The sequence below is a fragment of the Fundulus heteroclitus genome, unplaced genomic scaffold, assembly GCF_011125445.2.
Source record: "Fundulus heteroclitus isolate FHET01 unplaced genomic scaffold, MU-UCD_Fhet_4.1 scaffold_85, whole genome shotgun sequence".
Classification (NCBI taxonomy): Eukaryota; Metazoa; Chordata; class Actinopteri; order Cyprinodontiformes; family Fundulidae; genus Fundulus; species Fundulus heteroclitus.
This window is the reverse complement of record NW_023397307.1, coordinates 272,257-293,397: the sequence shown is the minus strand read 5'-3', so window position 1 is coordinate 293,397 and position 21,141 is coordinate 272,257. Positions and strand designations below refer to the sequence as shown.

The 21,141-nt window shown below is 40.5% G+C and overlaps 1 protein-coding gene across 1 annotated transcript in view; it reads left to right on the top strand.

The window, feature by feature from the left end:
• LOC105917887 (receptor-type tyrosine-protein phosphatase N2) overlaps window positions 1-21,141 on the top strand; it is a 269,052-nt gene that overhangs the window by 127,454 nt on the left and 120,457 nt on the right. The window contains exon 12 of the mRNA XM_036134561.1: window positions 14,695-14,759. Coding sequence (XP_035990454.1) covers window positions 14,695-14,759 — 65 coding nt within the window. The remainder of the gene's footprint in view (window positions 1-14,694; window positions 14,760-21,141) is intronic.

Here is a 21,141-nt window from a genome sequence, read left to right as displayed (position 1 = left end):
TTCAGTACACTGATCTTTTTTTTTTTATTCCGTCTTTCTTTATCACAGAAAAAGAAACCCTCTAATGATGGTAGATTCCTTTACGTCTGTTATTTACCTTAGAGCTCTGAGAAATTGCTGGGTTTCTGCAGGTGCCTCACATATATTTTGCACACTTAAAAATAAAATAAAAATGCCTTTTATCCTCTAAGTCGACCTCACAGATGTAGCAGAGTGTGCTGACAGCCCGATACCATTTTATTCACTGGTCACATCTCTGGCTCTTCTTTGAAATCTCTTCATGTGTGGCTGGTTTTGGACAGGGTATCTTCACTATTTTTTGGTGCTTTTATCTATACTTTTTTTTTGCTATTTTGCCTGTGGCAGCCATTTATTTACAATCCAAAGTCTATTGCGCTAACTCGTGGGTGGCACAGCAATTGCCAAGCCCCCCCACCCTAACCCTCATTTCTCCTTTGATATTTGCTCATGGTTATTTGGTATTTCTCCAAAACAGTCATATTCACCAAAACAAGAAATCTTAATAAAATGCTCTTTGTAAAAGTGCAGCTTTAGGCATCTGGCAGCCAAGAACAACTCACTTCTTACCTCGACCTTACACCCTATGGTGAGCCAGGTTTAAAGGACAAGCTGTCACTCCTCAAAGTATCTCACTTCACCAGTTTTATATCCTGCCTGGACTGTAATGAGTAACTACTGGATGAGATGGCACGCTGACCAAGGATAACATCTTGATATGTCTGGAAAAATCCTCTTATCGTAAATCTACGCATTCGCCCGCTGTCCCTGCAGGCTTTGTTGATATTTGGATGTGCTATGAGAATGCTGTTTTTACCGGTTTGTCTTTGATTCGATGTGGAGATCTCAGTGAAGGGCATTTTGCAGGCAGGCAGGCGGGCAGTCTTCTAGAGGTGAAAAGTGACAAAATTTACGAGTATTGCAACATATTTCTTTTAGCGATAAGCCAGATCTTTGCCTACAGCCTCACAGTATATATGCTATAACACTGTTGTGTGTGTGTGTGTGTGTGTGTGGGGGGGGGGGGTGAAAATGTCTAATATTCTACATGAAACAGCCCTTTTTTTCTTGTTTTTTTAAGAGTCCAAAATTTGATTACCATTACCAATTCTAATCTAGTGAGTGATTTTGTCCGCGGTTTAGCCACTATCACACCCAAATTTCTCCGTTGTGGGACAATAAACCTTTTTATTATCTTGTCATGTACAGGTTTGTATAGAAAAGTCTCACAATGAGCAATAAAAACAGCATCCGTGGAATCAGCCCAGACCCGTATCATCTATTCTTACCTTACTGGCCACACTTAGTTCATTCAATTTAAGTCCTTTAGTTCACATCCATCCCGTCACAACTGGTGTGCCCCAGGGTTCTGTCCCAGGAACCCAACTTTTCATTATTTGCATTCTTCCTATCGGCCATATCTTCCGGAAATTCAACATCCATCTTCGTTTTTATGCAAGTGACATCTATCTTTCATGTAAGCTGATTTCTACACTCCCACTTTTATCTTTATATTACTGTAATAAAAGAGTAAGGAGTTGGTGCACATTGCCAGTAAGAAGACACATGTTCGCAGGAGTTTTCAAATCATGCAAGGATGTGCTTTGGAATAATTTCTAAAAAGGTACTCTAGACAAAGCCAAGTTTTAGGGGCTTTTACGTTCTTCACTGTTTTATACAAATGATGTGGTTCCTGTTTACTTTGAGTGGGAACCTTTAGCTGGCAGAATATGGATTAGCACCATACACTTTGAGGCTGGGGTCTTCATTGGATCCAAAATAACTGTCTTCCTCAATTACCAAAGTTTAATTATCTAATGGTCTTCTTCATAAGTAGTTGTAGAGTTTAAAGATGAATTTATAAGCGGAAATGGAGCAGCAATTATTTTGTTATGAAGCTTTTGTGATGCACTGCTGTGGTGAAGGAATAGCTAAGGTGAAAGGTACAACTTAAAATTTACCAGTGAGTCAAGATAGCGACTCTTACCTGTGTTCATCAGCGGTGGGCACTGATCAAAGGACTGACATCGTGAATACGAGCAGCTGTGATGAGGGTCCTCCGCGGGGTGGCAGGACTCATCCTTTGAGTTGCTCCTTCTTGGTGCCAAAAGGGGCCAATTGAATTGATGTGCATCTGATTAGCATTCCTTCAGGAGAGAGAAGTGTTTTTCAGACTTGTCCATGTGGGAGGAAGCCTTGAGGTTGAGTTGAGACTGTATCTCAAAGCCGTGCTTGGGAATTCCTCAGAGTGTCCCCCAGATGAGATGGAGGAGGCAGTTGAAGAGAGAGAGGAGATGTATCCAACCCTGGATCTTCACTCTCAGATGAGCACTGGATGATGGATGGAAGCACATAAAATCTAGTGTGCAGAACTTGCACCACGTACTACTCTCTGGATACTTTTGATTTTGAAGTGCATCTTTAAGACTGAATTGAACTATTAAAAAAGTAATCGATTATGACCATAACGGTAACACTGAATGTCTATGCTTATGCCTACAAATCAGTTTATCTGCTTTGGAAGTCGATACAAATGCAAGGGTTTATTCAATTTTGTACTGTGACAAACAAAAAAACAAAAAAATCCTTCACTGCTTCTTTAGTCTCTTGTTACAGCTGCCGTAAGATTCTCTTTTTCATGTTTTTTCCATAATTTTCCACTCTAAATCAGTTTTAGTCCTGTCTTACAGTAAATAGCGTGAACAATGTGAGCAACCTCAAGCGTTTAAAACGGTGATTGTTGCACAGGCAAAATGAGGAGGTGGTGAGAGAAAACAATTGAAAGCTTAAAGTTCTTTACTCTAGCGATTATACCGCTTGTCCTCCCTCCAGTCATAATTGACAATTTCTTCTTTTAAGTGATGTATGAGCAGCGCTAAAGCCTGTGCACGTCTCCAGTGAGAGAGCCTCCATCGCCTGACTGCTGAAACACTTGGCCTTAGCTGCAATGCGATGCCAGCGGGCTGCAAGGAAAAGACAACACACTCAGAAACCTATATGTACGTGTAGTGCAAAGTTCTCATGTCTTCTCCCTCTGTTTAGAATCAAATGTGTTCAAACATTCACAAAGAAAACGCTGCTTGAAACAGCCATAAAGATCCCGATTTTTACATTTACACGAGTCAGGAAAACGTACGTAATCATCATCAACATACGTTCTGAACAACCTTTTCCTCTGCATTTAACACTAGAAGTCCCAGAGATACAAGAATTTTCGTCAGCCTCCAGTCCCCTTGCAAGAAAACTGAAATTCTCTGGAACTTCTAGTGTTAACCCATCCCTCTTATTCTTGCCATGAAGCAGTGGGCTGCCACCGTCAAGTGCCTTGGGAGCATTCTTTGGCTGAAGGTCTTGCTCGGGAATCCAGAGTGGCATTCTGAGGGATTTGAACCAGGGAACTTGCACCCTTTCCAGTAGGCAACACCCTGCTCTACAGGGCACCCATTTCCCATTATCACCCATCAAAATATAACATCCGAGAAGCAAATCTGGCTCATATGCATGGCACAAAGGTGCATGGATAAAGGGTTGAGACAGAAGGGTAAGCCAGCAGCTACTGCGTTGAAAAAGCCTCCTCTAGAAGATTACAGAGAAAATTACATTAAGACAACAAATAGCAAACCAAGATGTGAAGGGAAAATGGGCATCATCTCCGTACACAGCACTAAAGAATTTAAGAATTTAGATGCCAGGCACGGTCTGTTCTGTTCGTAATGGCTGGAAAGTCCTTCAAAGTGATCCATTGTCCAGCCGAACACACAAAACCCTCTCAAACTTGCTTGGTAGAAATGGCAGACACCTCAACAGTTTCCAGTCTTTGAATCTTTCTTCATATTATATTGGTTAGGCATCGCGATAAAACTGCAAACGTAGAAAATTACAATACAATGACGACCAGCACCAGCTGATGTCCAGTCTTAAAAAAAATCTGACAGCAGACAAGTGCAGAGATTTATATTCAAAAAAGTTTATTGTTGTATCGTAATCTCCGACCTCTAGGGCTCTCCTACAAAGTTTTTTTTATTTCACCTGCCACCACTGTCTGTAGGATATATTGATGGTGAATGGGAGCAGTTTAAAAACATCCTGAATGTCAATGCTAACCGAACAAGAAGTCGTGGTTTCTGTTTGTTGGGCACTAAAACCATGAGGGCACCAACTTTTAATTGGTAAAAAAAACAAAACTTTATTGTGCTTCAGTGAACTGTTTCCATAACTGGTTTCAACTTTGTTTGTTTTGTCTCAAGAGTAAAAGTTTGGTGAACCAACCTGCACTTTCTGGAACTACCTAAATGTGTTCATGTAATTATGTGTATTTCTAGCTAACTCATCCAAAATCCAAGACACACATTATGTTGTTTTGCAAAGCATAACGGCTCATTTATTGAAAGAAAATAGAAAAAAATAGGTTGCAAATCTTCCGAAGATCAGCCTTTAATGATTATTGCTATCAAATCTGATGTATTTTTTTCTATTAGCCTCTTAGGCCACTGCATTGAAAAATAGCATTCCATATTAAACGTATGTGAACCCAGTGAGGCTGCAGCAGCTGGCAATCAGACAGTGAAGGAAAGTAAGTTGCCTTCTGGCCGGCAGCGCTACCGTCGGCTCTCAGCCTCTTGAACATGTTCTCTAACCCAGACAGCCCAGAAGATGAGTCATGTGTACTGTAAAGGTCATCCATCAGAGCGTAAGAGCACGGAGGAACAGAGGAGTTGGAGGAGGGGGGGGGGGATGAGAGGAAGGCAAGTGATGGAGGAGGGAGGCGTTAAGTGTTGGCTTTCCATGTCAATTTTTCTGTCAGAAGCAGTAAGTGGAGCCTCTCGTCCTCTTCTTCTGCTGCTTCTTCTTGCACTCACTTTGCTGCGTTCCTTTTTGGCAGCGGGTGCCAACAACGTCCGACCTGACCCCAGAATAATGACACTTGGCAAACTCTCGGCAGAATTTCAAACACGTTTGGTTCTAAGTAGATAGTTTTCCAGTAAAGGGTTTGGTTAGTCGAAGTGATTTACTGTAGATGTTGAGCAGGAGATGCAGTCACTCTGGATTACATCTGATGCTGACAGTATCTGGGTGATGTGTAACGAGATGGTCTTTAAGTTAATGAGGAATATCGTGGCACTTTAGTCGTATGTGTTGTAGTAACACTTTTAGTTTTACCATATAAAATGTCTTCATTGCCGTGTTTAACCAGTTAATCTAACCTAAAGTGTACTAGACTACACACCATAATATCACTTTTGCTGCCTTTTAAACCACAAAGCCAAATAGAATCTTGTGAAAAAACTTTAAGCACAGCCCCAAAACCCTAAGAAACACCTAAAACACTGGAATTCTTACATTTCCTGTTACCATGACTGGACCAACCATTAAAACTATTTGACTATGATATATTGCACTATACTGGTATTCCATGTTGCTGTTAAACAGAGCTCTAAATCCAGAAAGCTGTTAACAACACAGATTGAGACTCGTCGTCTTAGCAGACCTTAATAAGCCTTTTTACTACAAATCCATCTGACCAGACTAAAACCAAACACCAGGCAGTATTTACACTGACGATCCCCTGAGCTTTCTGCCGGTCTGTCACTTAGGTTCTCCTTCATCCGAAGATGGAGAGCTGTTACCTTTTCCACTCCTCCTTCGCCTCCTTAGCTGCGTGAAGCCAGTGGCTCGGCTGTGGTAGGTTTGATAGATGGGGGAGGCTTCGCTTTTGGCATTCTTATCTCCGGGCCCGCCAAGCAGTCGTCATCTGCCACTTATCGCGGCTATAAACACCTCCTGAATATACTCTGCTCAGGGGGGGGGGATGGGAGTAGAAAAAGTGGTGCCAAGAAGGTAATGCTTGAGGTAAGACGAAATAAGCTGAAAAATAAGTAAATACTCATATTGACAAACTGGCCAAAGTATACAACGTGTTTATGCTACTGGCCATATTTTTTAGTTCCCTGATCTATAGCAAAAACACACGATGGAGGGGCAAATAAATATTGGAAACCACAGGGATATAAGGAGGTCAAGTATGTCTTGAGAACAAGTGCAAATAGAGATAGGGTGCAAGTTTTATGAAGGGGAGAGACTGGAGGAGAAGACTTGGAGAGAGGGTCAAAAGGAGATGCCAGGGATAACGTGCTGCAAGTTAGCAGCGGAATAACAGGATAAAATGTTAACACAAACTCGTTTTTCCTTAAAAGGCCTTTGAGTTGCATCTCCTTTTAGTTTGTTACTGATGTAGTCGTTGGCTGGGTAGTGAACTGTGTAATTAGAACCCTTCACCCCATTAAAAATTACATCCAACGTAAAGAAGAGTTATAAAGTTTTCTAAATAGTCAGCAGGAACAGAAAATATTGAATCTTAACCTTGTTTGTGTGTTTGGTGTTTAGCAGGAAGAGACCCTTTTTTAAAAAGGGGCATTAAAGATGGAGTCTGCGATTTTTTTCCAGACGTTTCCCCAAGTCCCTTTTTGAATAGCTGCACAAGACCGTCTTACCTGCGCTTCCGCTCCTCAGGGGGATCGCGTGAAAAGAAAATCTCCCAAATCCACTCTGGTCTTCTTTCTTTCTGCTGAGGCCTTCCTCTTCTTCTCATAAACATGACCGTGGTTCGCTTCCTGCGACTCTCAGCCATGTTTAAAGTGTACAGTGAGAGCAGCGGAGCTACAATGAACGGCTAGCACTGAAGCTAACTGCTAAGCTAACCGGATACATAAACACTGGAAGTGCGCATATATAATATATTTGCCCCTGTCAGGTTGGAAGGACCATTAAACCCAGTATAACAAAATGTTTTTCTGAACAGGATTATCAACTATAGCTTTAAATATATCATATGGCATCAAAACCTTTAAACAACTGGATTCAAATGTATTGTACTACATTTGAGTTTATCAGCTATGTACTGTATAGGTTTTCAACTAATTTCCGCCATCATGATCTAAATGATCTAAACAAAGAAAAACAGAAGTCTCACTGTATTTCTTTAAAAAACACCCATAGAAATCTTTTTTTTCCCTTTTTTTAGATTTGCAGTTCTCTTTGAGATCTGTGTGTTTGGTGCCATTCTTAGAGGATATTAGGAGAAACGCTCAACAGGAGCGCAATGGTGCATCTCGTCAATTAAGTCACATCAATTAGCACCTCTAATACACATTATACATGTACGTATTCACAGGCAGATTCCTAGAATCCTCTCTTGGATAGATTGCACAGTATTGCTACCTGTCTTTTCAACTTGAACGTTTAACTTCTCCATAAATGTTTGTCTGATACATTCAGGCAACTGCGCAGTGACCCACAATAATTTACATCGCTCCGTAAAGTGACTGCCGTCTGTCTTTTTTGACTTGACATTTAAATCTTATCAGTTATAAGCGTGCTATGGACTATTTGCACGCTTTTAGCTCCTCAGGAAGTGTTGTCGGTACATTCAACTTGAACAGTATGTCTTGATTTGTGTCTGTGTGCTATATGTGAATTCTGAGCCAGTGTCTCACCAAAGTTATATTATGGATCCTTAATGACAATAAAGGCTCTTGTTTTTTTGTTTTTTGATAATTGATCAGAGGCATTGACACTTATGTATATAAAAGGTTAGAAAAGCATTGCTGGGCTCTTGGCCATGTAGCATCGGCACCCAACAGGCCATGTCATTTTTTTTCTGATTGAAACATAACAAGGGTGTATATTTCGACAACTGCCTGATGCCACAGGTGCAGGTTTCCTTTGATTATTGCTGTTGACCCGTAAGTTGCTTTATGCGTGACGCACGTAGGTTCCACGTGGAAATGAGACGTGCGGACGCAACATCATTTATGTTCCATGCTACTCGTCCTCCAAAGTAGCACTATTCTCCTAGACACTAGAGGGCAGTGTTGCACTCCTCCACCAAGAATACTACACCCCCACTACATGTAAAAGTAGAAAACAAAGTTGTTTCCAACATTTAAGCCTCTTGATTTTTCTGTCCAGAATTTAACGATTTGTTGATCACGATGATCTTTTTGGGCCAAACCATAAAAATGTCTGTATTTACGAACCTCCGCCAGAAGGAGCGCTTGATCTTCCGGCATGTTTTTTCATGCAAGACTGTCCACATAGTTAGCAATTTTGCTAGGTGCGCCGAGTGGAAACTTTGGAACCAGAATACTAAAAGCGGCAAAGATATCACCTCGCCGTAGAGTAACCGGAACGTCATGCATTGTTTATCCACAAAGAAATCCCATTATGCACCGCGGCATGCTTTTAGAAACCGGGAAAAGCACTATTATGGATGTCTATGCAACCACCAGCCTAAAGATTTTGGACTGAAATTGATTGGGGAAGCAATCAGAGAACATCTTTTTGCAGCGAGAACATTTTGGAGGTCAGCATTTTGTTTTGGGACTTAAGGGTGAAAGTTGCTCCCTCTCAGAATGAAACCCCCCTTTTTCAGACTTCTCTTGTTTGTTGCTGTGTATTATGTGACTAACTAAAAGTAACAAAGTATCTTTTCTAATGTATTATTTTACTGTGTGGAGGTGGTGATCTGGTAATGAATGCTTTTTGCATGTGCCCTGTGACCAGACGTTTGTTGTTTCGTGGGTATTAATTTGTGGCTGATCAGGATGTTTTCCTCCCGGCGTCTCCAGGGTCTTGTGTGTTTAATAAATCGTTTACGTAGACTGACGGAGGTGTTTATTGCCTGCCTTTTAAAATGAGAATGAATCATATGGAGCAGAAGCAAAGACCTAAATTACATCAATTAAGAAGATGAACGATGTTTAACACGTGGAAGGACACGGACACATTATGGGTGTTGGGTAAGTGCATCACAGTGAGTTCAACCTCATCTAAAATCATTTGTTGGAGGTTTGATGTAGACTTGGATTAAGTTTTAGATTAAGGTAATTCCTCTTACTCTCTGCACATCTTTCCTCTGACATCCCTCCATGCATTTAATTTTGTTAAATCATTTCTCATTTTCCTCATCCAAGTGTCACTTTTCCACTGTGCTGCATTTTCCTGCCCACCGCTGACGTGTCTATCACCGTCTATCATCTCTCACATCTTTGGCCCTCCCTTAATGAACGCTTGTCTTCAGGTGAAGTCTTTTCCTTTTAAATGTGAATATTAGTGGCATTGCTGTCGAACACCTGCACATTAATAAAACTATGTTGCTTCTTTACTGCAGCCGGCAGCATCAAATATTGGAGGAATTTCATGGTTGAGCTCAATCAGGAACAGATTAAAAATTGAAAGTTGATATCAGATAAATTTGGGCGAATGGGACTGCACTGATATAGCTTCCTTTGGAGAAATAAACAGAAAAACCTGAGTTTGTTACTCCAGCCTTATGATTTCTTTGACATTTTGAAGACAGCAATTAACCTTCAGCTAGAAACTCTGAGTTGAATCGGACATCTGGCAGGTAATATTATCAAAACTATTTTTTTTTTCGTCCATCTGCTTTTAAATTTATGTGAAAAGTTTAACCATCTTTAATTGTCTTGTAATACATTTCCTGAGTCTTGTCAGTAATTACTGGAGCAGAACTATTCAAGAGCCTCTTGTGCTGTGGAAAACGTTATTTTAACATAACGTCTTACATTCTCAGGGCGTACCATATAGCCGAGTTTAAAAAAAAAAAATCTTCTAAACTCTTAAGTATTTCTTCTATTCTTGTGGTTTAATATGGGCTAATACTGGCTGAAAGAAAAAGAAAAGTAAAAGAGGTCAAACAGCAAACAGTTCAGCTTCACTGGTAAACTTGAATTCTCAAGTCGATATACGTTAAGAAGACATTTTTAATACATTTTCTGTAGGCATCCATCTATGTAGCCTCGACAACAAACTGTGGGAGTGGGAGTGGTGGTCTAGTGCTCAGAGTGCTGCAAGGTTCCTAGTTCGACTCCCACACACTCTCCCCGAGCAAGACCCTTAAGCTCCAGAATGCTCCCCGGGGTCCGCACAGTGGCAACCCGCTGCAGACGACAAATTTCTTTGCCATTTATGTTGCAGTGATGATGATTATTAAACTATGAAATACGTTTGTCCTCGTGTATGGAGAAAGCTTTGCTCAGTGTTTATCACTGGCTTTATCCCCCCCAATTAGCTCCTGTTACCTGATCAAAGTTGTCCAAGCGGTATGCTCGACTTTCCTTTCCTTTGCCGTAATATACAACGTCTGTTCATAATATTTTTGGTCTGAAAAACAAATGTTACAGGGATGCTTTAAGGGAAATGTGAAAGAAACCCCAGCCATATTTTTATTTTTTTTCCTTCTGAACATGGGGAATATTACAAACTAATTTCATCACATTCCCGTTACGTGTCACTGTGACGGCGCCTTCCTCTGTGGGTTTGCTTTTTGACGGATCACCCTTGTCCCCCCCCCCCCCCCCTACATTATATGGGCTATGGAACGTAAAGGTGAGCGAGATGTATGGAGGTTGTGCGGTCGAGTTGGTGGCGGCCACATCTTGAAATAACGACCCCTCGGTGCTGCAACAGCTTCGATTCGGTTAGTCCGCGACTCTTGGAGCCAGCTGGGGCCTTTTTCCTTTTGTCAGCGGTGAAAAATGAAGTATTTCTGAATCCACAGCACTCGCTGTGCCTCCCTCCAGGCACCTCGGATACATTGAGTTAACATAAAGCAAAATTCAGGATGGGGGCGGCACCATTGACAAATGAAGCGCCTCCATGTGTTTTGGAGGAAAAATAAAAGGGCCCCCTTTTTTTTTTGTAGTTTTTTTCAGAAATAAGATTTGGTCCATGTTTATTCCCTTCGGGCTCAGTTTTTCACTCCAGCTCGAATGTTTCTGAGAATTACTGTGGAAGATGGAATATTCTTGAAGCAGGGAAAAAAAGAGAGGAGGAGATGTGAGCAAAGACCATTTACCATCAGCCTGCAGTCCGTTGCTGCTTCGCTCCCATTTTGTCACATTACAGCTTATTTTCGCGCCGTGCTGCTCGTCAGCCTGAGAGAAAAGTCGCCAGTCGGTCTGATCACGACACCTGGGCCGTTGCAGCCTCTTAAAAAATGGATCCAATTTGGGTTTCGGCACCGAAAGCTTGCTGGGGTACAAATGAGGCACCTCGGCTCGCCTGTCCACAAGCTGTGCTCTCATCCGACTTGGACTCATTTGCAGTCTGCAGGAGAGAAGAAGAGCGGATGGTCCGAGTAGCTCTTGGCTGCGTTTCGGGGAGGCCGCGGCGCCGTGGCGTTTCAAGGTCCAAAGACTTGTCGGCTAATTAAAAGGAGCCTGGCGCCTGTGATGTGGTCACGCTCGCTGCCTGCAACGCCTGTCACTCCGGGACGGCAGGCAGACGGCCGCGCTACTGTGCAGTTCCCCCGATTCCCTCCGGATGAAAACCGTGTTCGACGCCCTCGTGTTTGTTTTTGTCTGTGCACGTCTGACTCGGATTCTGGAGCGGCAATTAAATGTGCGCGCGCGTGTGTGTGTTGGTGTTTCACACTGTGGGGGAGAGCCCGTCTATTAAAGCTTGCCCAATATTGCAACTTGAAAGGGTTTTTTTGCATATTCGTTTACCGACATGTGTGGAGCAGCAAAGTCTTCTGCCGTTTTAAAGACTTCAGCGCCAAACCGGGGCTCCCATGTCTCCATCTGCCTGAGCTTTCACTGAAACGAATAATTAAAAAACATGTTTCATAACCCATCCTTCAGATTTGTCGTTCTCCAACGGCACTGGCACAGAGGTTGTGGTATACTGGAGCTTTTTTTTTTTTTTTTTTTTTGGTTTGACGGGACACAGAACCAATCACCTGCGCACCTCTGAATGGTCACCTGGGTGCACTTTGAGTCATGGGAGATGGAGTAATTACCACGGAGAAAATGTGGCGGCAAAGAATTATATAGCCACAGCTGAAAAGTCATGTTTCCTGTAAGTAAAAGTCAGTTAATAATTCACGCTGCCTCCGAGAGCGAGCCGATAGTTCATCACCCGGCACCGCAGCACTTCTCTGTGTGGGCTGAGCTACTCAAGCGTGGCGTACTTCTGCCCGCTGCCCATTTCTTGCTCTTACAAGCGTTTCTCCCCCGTGACAAACGTCTGAAGCTATGGGAGAAGGATGTGTTCGGGATGTAATTCGGCCAAAAAGCCAGGATATTCTCAGACGGATGTAACGCCACGCCACACGTTTATTCAGGGGGTTCCTCAGTGAACGCTGACAAACCCATTCTGCCCCTAATTGTCGGTGAAGGGAGTCACGCGTCTCACTTACTGGCACAACACAGACATTACCTTCATAGCACTTTGACCCGAAACAATCATTTGTAACGCAATACATTCACCCTGATTTTATTGCAGTACAAGAACATTTCCTGCTTCTTCTTCCAACCCAGAAACCTCCCATATTATAAACACATTCCAAACACAGCCACGGTTTTAAATGTCTGTTTAATACACTTTGATTTGATTTAAACTTTTTTGTGGGGAGGGGGGACACAGAAGCACGCCTTTAAACCCTCAAGTTTGCCATGACCTTGGAGCAACCTGGACACCGGTGCCCACAGTGAGGCGGGCTTTACGTCGACATGGTCTGGGATGCAAATTCTACAAATTCAAGTTGAAATGAAATTTGGATCTCTGCACACTGATGACCAAAATCCCTTCTGGAGGAATGGTTTGCCGTCAGATGAGACAAGATTGAGCGCAGTGACGAGAATCGTACTTGGCGAACTGTCAAGCTTAATGACGTCATGCTATGGGAACATTTTACTGGTCGTAGAAATACGTACCGTATTTTTCAGTAAATCGCTCCGGAATATAAGTCACACCACTCAAAAAATGCGTCACGAAGAGGGAAAAAAAAATTGCGTTCTGGGCACTTCAGGCTCCACCACTCAATGCGCCGCTGCGTGACTGCAGACTAAAATAACATACAAACACGTTGTAAGTCTTTTTTGTTTTTAACTTAATGTTTTAATACATTTTTAAGTGGTACAGGAGCAGCATATAGTTTCCACAAGCCTAGAGCGCAGCTAGTAGACGGTAAGGTTTACTGCTTCGTTCATGTTGTTCATTATGATCTGATGCATAAGTCGCACCTGAATTTAAGTCGCAGGATCGGCCAAACGATGGGAAAAAAAGTGCAACTTATAGTCTGAAAAATACGGTACACATCGGCCACAGAGGGTGGAATAATGAAGAAAGAAGGTCCGCCTTCCTCTTCAACAGGCTAGATGGTGAAAGCTTGGCGGCCATGATTGTTCTGGTTCTCAGAGCCCAGACCTTAACCCTGCTGAGAATCTGTGGACTATGATTAAGATCCATCCATTCTGCTGGGGAACGTTGTTAAATACTCAGCCACAATCATGCTCAAAGTTTCTCACATCTGATCTCATATGTGAATAAAAAATGTAAATGTGTTGGGATGATGATTGTTTGTGTGCAATAATTCCAGCTTTGAAGAAGAAAGGTGAAATAAAACATAATTAAAAGCCCCAAACGACTGATCATAATACCCACGATAATAGCGGATAATCTTCTCAGTGGAACTGTGGTTATTGCAGTAGTGCAGGAGCGCAGTACCTCATCTGATTTTCTACAAAACACATTTTAAGCTCGAGATCTGCAGTATCACCGCACGTTGTATAAGGTTAGCCGAGAGCCGTGCTCTGATAGATTGAAAGACTAATTGTTAAAGCTCTTTGGAGGAGTATGACAGCGTCAAGACTCGCTATTTGCATACCCTTCATCTGCCTGGTGTGTCAACAAAGGAGGTTTGCTCTTTTCCACTGCTGTATTCAGATGCAAAGCAAAGTGAATGTAATTATGTATGCTTTCTTTTTTTTTTTCCAGAACATTTTGTTCTGCTTTTAATATGCTCTCTGTCGTGCATTTTAATTGAAGCCCTCTTTGTTTCCCCTTCACATGAACGGCGCCGAGAGAATCGCGCCGAGCTTAATTGTTTGTGTGGAAATGTGTTTTAACATTTGCCTGGCGGCAGGTCAGGTTAAACGTTCATGTTCCATAAAGGTGAGGCTCGCAGCATTAATGGCTGCTTTAGATCTTTAAGGGTTGAATGGTGAGGTCTGGAGAGGTGTCGCTGGCCTAAGTTTGGTAAGATCCAAAACTTCACAATCTTCTCCTCGAATCCAAACGTTGGCTAATGTTGTAAAATGTTCCTCCTCAGCAAGGGCAAAAGGTAAACATGAGAAAATAGCAGCAAATCTTCCACAGGACTCGAATCAGCCAGTAAGAATCTATTCAACTCGTTGCATCAGAAAATTATAGAGCCCAAACTCAAACGTCTCGTTCACCCACGGACTAAAATGAGTGTTTTCTCAAGACTTCATTTCCTATTCATTTCAGAATGTTAATTTTTCATCAGTAAATTTAACCAAGCAGGGCTCCCGAAGCTCTAAGACTAAACGAGGTTCCGGTTCTGCGTCTCCCTGTCGTGATTTAATGATCGTCAGGAAAACGGAAAGATTGATTTTTGTTTTCTGTTTCTTGAAGTTGTTAAAAAAAAAGTAAAAAAAAAAAAAAACACTGAAGACTTTCACTTTTTTGTGCTGATTAACATTAACGACAAGAGGGATGTGAGTATAGAGCACGTTGTCTGCTTTCTTTGGTTGTTTTTGTCATTTTGTGGCATTTTTCCATTTGTTTTATCGTTTTTTACTGTAAAATCTGAATATAATAAGTTTGTTTGTGTCTCCTTTCTGTCTGCAGTTAAACAAAAAGCTGATGTGGAGAAGGAAGCCAAGGTCACCATCCTGGAGGCTGGAGTCGCAGATGTGAGTTCACAACCTTTGCCTGACGTTTTCTCTTAAAATTAGAACTTTGACTCAGATCGAAATTTTTATTTGTTTGCAAAGATCTTCGTATCTCCCTCCACATCATCGTTGGAGATCACCTTTATTTGCTAAATTGTTAACTACTAAAGGCTCAAACTTTCATGTCATTTTAGGATGATTTCAATGTGCCAAAGGATAAAATGCTCAGATCACACACAATTTAATCAGATCAGCGTTTACTGGTTTATGCTGAATGAAGTGATTTGAACACTGAGCCAAAAACACCTTCTGTGATTAGTTTGATGTCAAGAACTTCAGCTCACAACTCAAACGCCAAGAACATGGCGGAAAGGTGTAAAAACATTATTCTTTAGCGTTTCAGCGTTATATACCAGTACTGTTTTTATTCATGGATTATTGTATTTCTGTGCCAAGTGTCTGGTTGATTGGTGCTCATGAATCAAGAATTAGGATTTTTTTATTGTCACCATGTGTGGTTTGAATGAAATGGTGAAATTACCTTTGAGGCAGACACCATCTTAATATGTACACATACACATCAGACTTAGTATTTAAATATTGTTTACACATTAGAGCATGCAAGTTCATATAAGAATTCGAGAGCGCTGATATCAGTCCCTTTGCGAATGATATGAGTCACGTTACATGGATTAGTCCCTCCTTCATGAATCTCAAGAAATGAAGTCATTTTTGAGTTTCATTTATAGGAATGTGCAATTTGATATTCCTGAGAATAAGAGTGTGCAAATAGGCAATAACAGTAGTGTGATTGTAACATATGATGGACCACAAACATCTCAGCAGGGGGCGATTGCCCTCACAGCTTTTGGAAAGAAACTGTTTCTGAGCTTATTATTTCCAGATTTAATTCTTCTGAAGTGTTAACCTAATGGGAGAGGGGCAAACAGTGCATTGTCTGGGTGGGTGGGATCAGTGTAAATGCGTCTGGCCCTTCTTTGGACTCGTGCTGCATAAACTGAGTCTAGATCCTGCAGACGGCATCCCACAATCCCCTACGCTGTCCTCACCACCTGTGCTAAGTCCTTCCTCTCCTGCACTGTGCAGCTCCCATACCACACAGTTATAATGAGGCATAAAACACTTCTGTGGTGGATATGTAAAGGCTTTTTAGCAGCTTAGTGAAAGGTCCAGTCCGGTTCAGTTTCCTGAGGAAGAAGAGCCGTTGTTGGGCCTCTTCACTACGTGGGGGGTGTCTGCAGACCAAGACAGGTCTGAGGAGATGTTGATGCCCAGGAGCCATTCACTTGAGGTAACTAAGTAAAGATTTGACCTCACTTTTAATACCAAAGTACATTTTATTAGCTTATTTTCTCCAGGGTACTTTATATTCAGCTTTGTTGAACTTGTTTGAGCTCATTATACCTTAATCTAACTCACTGTTTATTTAATATTATTATTAATCAGTAGTCGTACTTTTAGTGGATTAATCAATAACATTTTCAGCTGTTTTTTCAATTAATTACTTCCATTCTTTTATTATTTCTATATATATGTTAGCTGCAGGGGACATATATTTTTATAGTATAGTATCTCAATATATATATATATATGAGTCTTATATCATATCTATATATTCTAGATATATAGATAGTCCTATATTATAATACTAGTATTTATAATCTATATATATATATATATATATATATATATATATATATATATATATATACATTATTACATCACATACATTATTTTTATTAATGTGATGTAATATTATTAATGCTACTTCTAACAGTGGTATTAGAAGTAGTTATTGGTAGAAGTAGTTTTGCCTAATATTTTGCTGTTAAATCAATATATTTAGGATTTTAGAATTTAAAGTATTTCCATCTAAACTTAATGAGTCACTAATTTTCTTATTGTTACTTTTTGGCGATTTAACAACTTGAACAATAGAATAAAACAGCCTAAGAAAGTGAGCAGGACTTGAGTATCATCAAACATCAACTTTAAAGTTCAGCTCCATGTCGCTCTTCTGTCATCTCCTGGCATGGTTATTCTCCACCGTCTCAGCCGTAAATGGACTGCTGAGCATCTGCTCTCCACTATTGATTCAAGAGTTATTTTGTAACGATGACAGCTTGCTGTTCGCCGCACTTATATAGGAGTAGGGGAGCGAGGCCTGAGAAAGAAATGGCTTTAGAAAAGAAGGGTTGCAAGAGAAAAGAGAAAAGAGAAAAGTTTCAGCGCTAAAGATGAGGGATGGACGGAGGGTCTTTTGAGGTGATCAATACTGAGCTGCAAACAGGAGACAATTATGAGCAATCGAAAGTTTGTTGTGGGAGAGAGAAAGGGGGAGAAAGCCATAGAAGGCCCCTCCATCTGAAGCTGCAAGACCAAAGAGAAGCAGAAATCAGCAGTTCCCAGCCTGCAACACAGCATCCATCATACCCCTCACACTGTGTTTATTATAGTTTTATCACACACTGTAAAGTGAGAATATTAGCATACTTCATCACACTGACAGGTTGGAAATAAAACAGATGAGAAGTTAGTTTCTCAGCAGTGCAGAGGAGGCCATTTGTTCTCTTTCCCGATTGCAAACTGAGTCTAAACAGGGCCTGTAGCTCTGAGTGTCACGTTTATTTGCCAAGCGGGCGGGCGGGCGAATCGTCGCTTTCTGCACGCTCGTCGCCTGATGTAGTAATAATGTGAAACATGTTACTCCGGTGAAAAGATAAGGGGGTTAACTGCACGCGATAAAAAAATAAATAAATAAAAAATGAAACAGTAGAAAAGTGAAATTAATCCTGATTTATTACAGGGTTGTAAAGGTTTATGCACCTTTGAATGCAGCAGCATAAGCGAGCGGAGTGAGTGGGAGTTACTGGCTGCGAGTAAATCAACCTAACTGGAAACGTAAAAGGTTTCAAAGGCCCCGCTCGTACACATGGCCTCTGTCAAGAATCTCAGCTCAGAAAATCACATGTTTGACTTTACAATCATCAGATTTCAGGCCTTTCCATGATGGCATAGTTTAACATCTTATTACAAAACATCTCACACATAGTAGGTTCTTCATACTGTAAATGTACTGTTTACAGGGAAAAGAGTTGAAATGCTTTTTTTCTTATTCATCACACAGAGTATATACAGTTTATATATATATATATATATATATATATATATATATATATATATATATTTATTTTTATTTTTTCTATGTGTAGTTCTGCTGTTTACTTCCAAATGCACAGCCCCTCTAATGCGAGAGCCACATTTTAAGGTTTAGGGTCAAAATGGATATGAATAACTTAACTTGAGATACAAATTGAGCTTTAATAGTGGTTCTGTCGATGCACCAAAGAGCTTTCTTTCGAATAATTATATCTGAGATACGCCTAAGTCTATGTCTACCTACTGTATTTAGATGCGTTGAAGCACAGTGGTGGTTGTGTTCATGAATACGGAGGACGCCGCAAGTCTTGATAAACAGCAGGTCTGCTGACAGACAGACAGACAGACAGACACCGAGACGTCGGTGCACAAAGTTCATCATTCAAAGCCCAAAAAACATCCCTTCAACCAGCTTTGGACGTCTTTGCTTGAGGGCAGGTTGGACAGCTTAGAAGAATAATTGCGTCTGAGTTTTACACTCACCAGCCATTAAAATAGACTCCAAAATACTGTTATTCTATAAATCCCTGAATGGCTTAGCACCTAAATACATTACAGACTTGTTATCAGTGCATCAACCCTCCAGACCACTAAGGTCTTCTGGCTCCAGCCTACTCTGCAGAACCAGAACCAGAACCAGACATGGAGAAGCATCATTTAGTTCCTATGCTCCGCTTATCTGGAACAAACTTCCAGAAAACTGTAAAAGTGCTGAAAGCCTGAGTTCCTTTAAATCAAGATTAAAAACACATTTGTTTAGGATTGCCTTCAACTGTTCTAGTTAAACTGTTTTACAGAAACATCATTAGTTCAACTTTGTAGTCCAACTGTTTTTAATATTTGTTTCTATCCCATGAAACAAATGTTTCCCATGTTTTCTTCTGTTTCTACATTTTATTCCGACTTGCTTTTATTCTGTTTTATTTTCCTATATTTTAATCATGTAAAGCCCTCTTTTTACTGAAATGTGCTATACAGATAAATTTGCCTTGCCTTGCCTATTAGGTTCACCTTGTTAGTACCGGGTTGGATCGTCTCTCACTCTCAGAACTGGCCTAATCATCTGTGGCATAGTTTAAACCCCTTATCAGGAGTATTCTATAGAGATTTTGGAGGGACGATGTCTAGAACAACTCCTGGGTCAATCACCAGTGAGCGCAATGTGAACCTTTAACACAAGTATGTATCCAAAAACAGCCAGCTGAGTCTGTTCATGAAGTGTTTAGAACGGGTTTGGTACAACTGAACATTATGACATTATTATTCCATTATTTATGTAAGTTATGTTTTTCTTCCCTTACGGACATTATTTCCTTTATATTCTTAGGGGCTTTATTTCTACATGGAGTATTTAATGCACCCTGTGTCACAAAAGGCACTGTTTTTTTGAGAATAAGACAGATTTTGGTCCAACTTTAATTTGCATTAATATACATATAGTAGATTTGGGGCAGATTTTCCTTGCATGGCACGCCTAACGTTCTGGATAGAGGTGCATTTTATTATTCAGACTTCATGTTGTCGCTTTCTCACACATCCATTTCCATGCTGTACTGAGTGAGGCGTCTTGATTCTTAAAAATTACAACCTTTTTGAGACTCTTAAGCCAACTAAATACACATTTCTCTGCTATGCCATCGTACAGTTTGACATCAATGGGCAGCTTTCAGTTTATTTCATCTTCTAATATGGATAATGATGAGACACTAGTCAGATGTTGCAGCGGAAGAGTTTTAGAAATCTGTCGTCCTGGAACGTTTGAATTATTTCCATGTTTTTTTCAGTATTCCCATAGCGACTCAGCAAATCTCCTGCTGTCCACGATTCTTTTCCAGTTACTCCTTCAAATAAGGCATTCCAGTTCTTTCTTTTTTTTTTTTAAGCTGAAGACTTTTGAAGCCTTTTTATTGGGAATATTTGGTGTTTTCTGAATTTCTGACTCTCAGGCAAATCAGCAAATTAGATTTGATTGCTAAACGGATGTTTGCATGCCGTTATCATGGATTAAATCATATAACATTTGTACATTACGATGAGCCTTCAGAAGCAGATTTCCCTTTTCTTTGTCCTCCTTCCTTGAATCCATTTATTCACTTCCTCTTACAGCAAATCAGTCCTTTCAAGTGATCGTTTGTGCTTTCAATCTTTTTGAATTGTAAATTGTGACCCAGGTCTTTTACTTGTATTGTCACTGCACACACACTTTTTTTATATTTATATATATAGTGAAATATTGAATTGCATTTTTCATCAACACTCAGTTACCCTGTTGATACTTTTACAAGGACTCTCAGAAAGTTCTTAGAATCAGAGAAAAGGTAATTTCTCCATTTCCATTACAATTTTCTAAGGCTACATTCAAGGCTCAATATGGCTTTGATATTTTCTGAGACATTTTAACTGTCGTAGTCATGAATAAAAGAGACTCGTTTTAAGGGGTCGGGGGGCAGTGTTATTGTTAAATACTCAACATTTTCACACCATGACCTGATAGTGAGCTGAAGAATAGAATGAATATACTGTGGCATTAATTTCCCAATGACCAAGTGAGGTTACAGGGGTTACAACACATTGGTTCCATGGTAAACAAATGGTCTGAAATCTGTCTCATTATCAAGTCTTTATTAATAAAAAACTGAGGCGATTTATGTTCTTGAACCTGACCTGAATGGAATGTAAGAATAAAAGAGATCTAGGACAATTTCGTACTATGTGTTAATTCAAAAAGCTGCACTATTTGTGTAGAAATAATTTGCAGTGTAGAAATAGTTAGCTTTTTCTTTCTACACTGGAGTCATAAACCACATTGCATTACCCACATTTTGATCCGTGTACTCCCATTTTTGCCTCGGAACAGAAAAGGTACAGAAGTGATCAAAGAGATGGAAAAAATTACTTCTCATTTGGACCTGCTGGTCCTTTTCAGATCAAGGCTCTCCTGAAATTTCTAAGAGCAACCTGTGACTCCATAACATAAAGATCCCATTCAGGATGTTAATACTGAGATAAAAGGTGATTTAGAAGGTTGTAATTATTTAGGTTGTGAAAGCCACTGCTAAGCAGGTTTGTCTGAGGCTCAGAGCTGTCGGGACAATCTTAAAGCATAATACCTTTAGAGATTAATTTCATAGAGAGGACTGACTGCAGTCAAAGATGTCACCAGATTATAAAAAGATGGCATGTATCCTATATTAATATAGAATAGAATAGAATTCAACTTGTC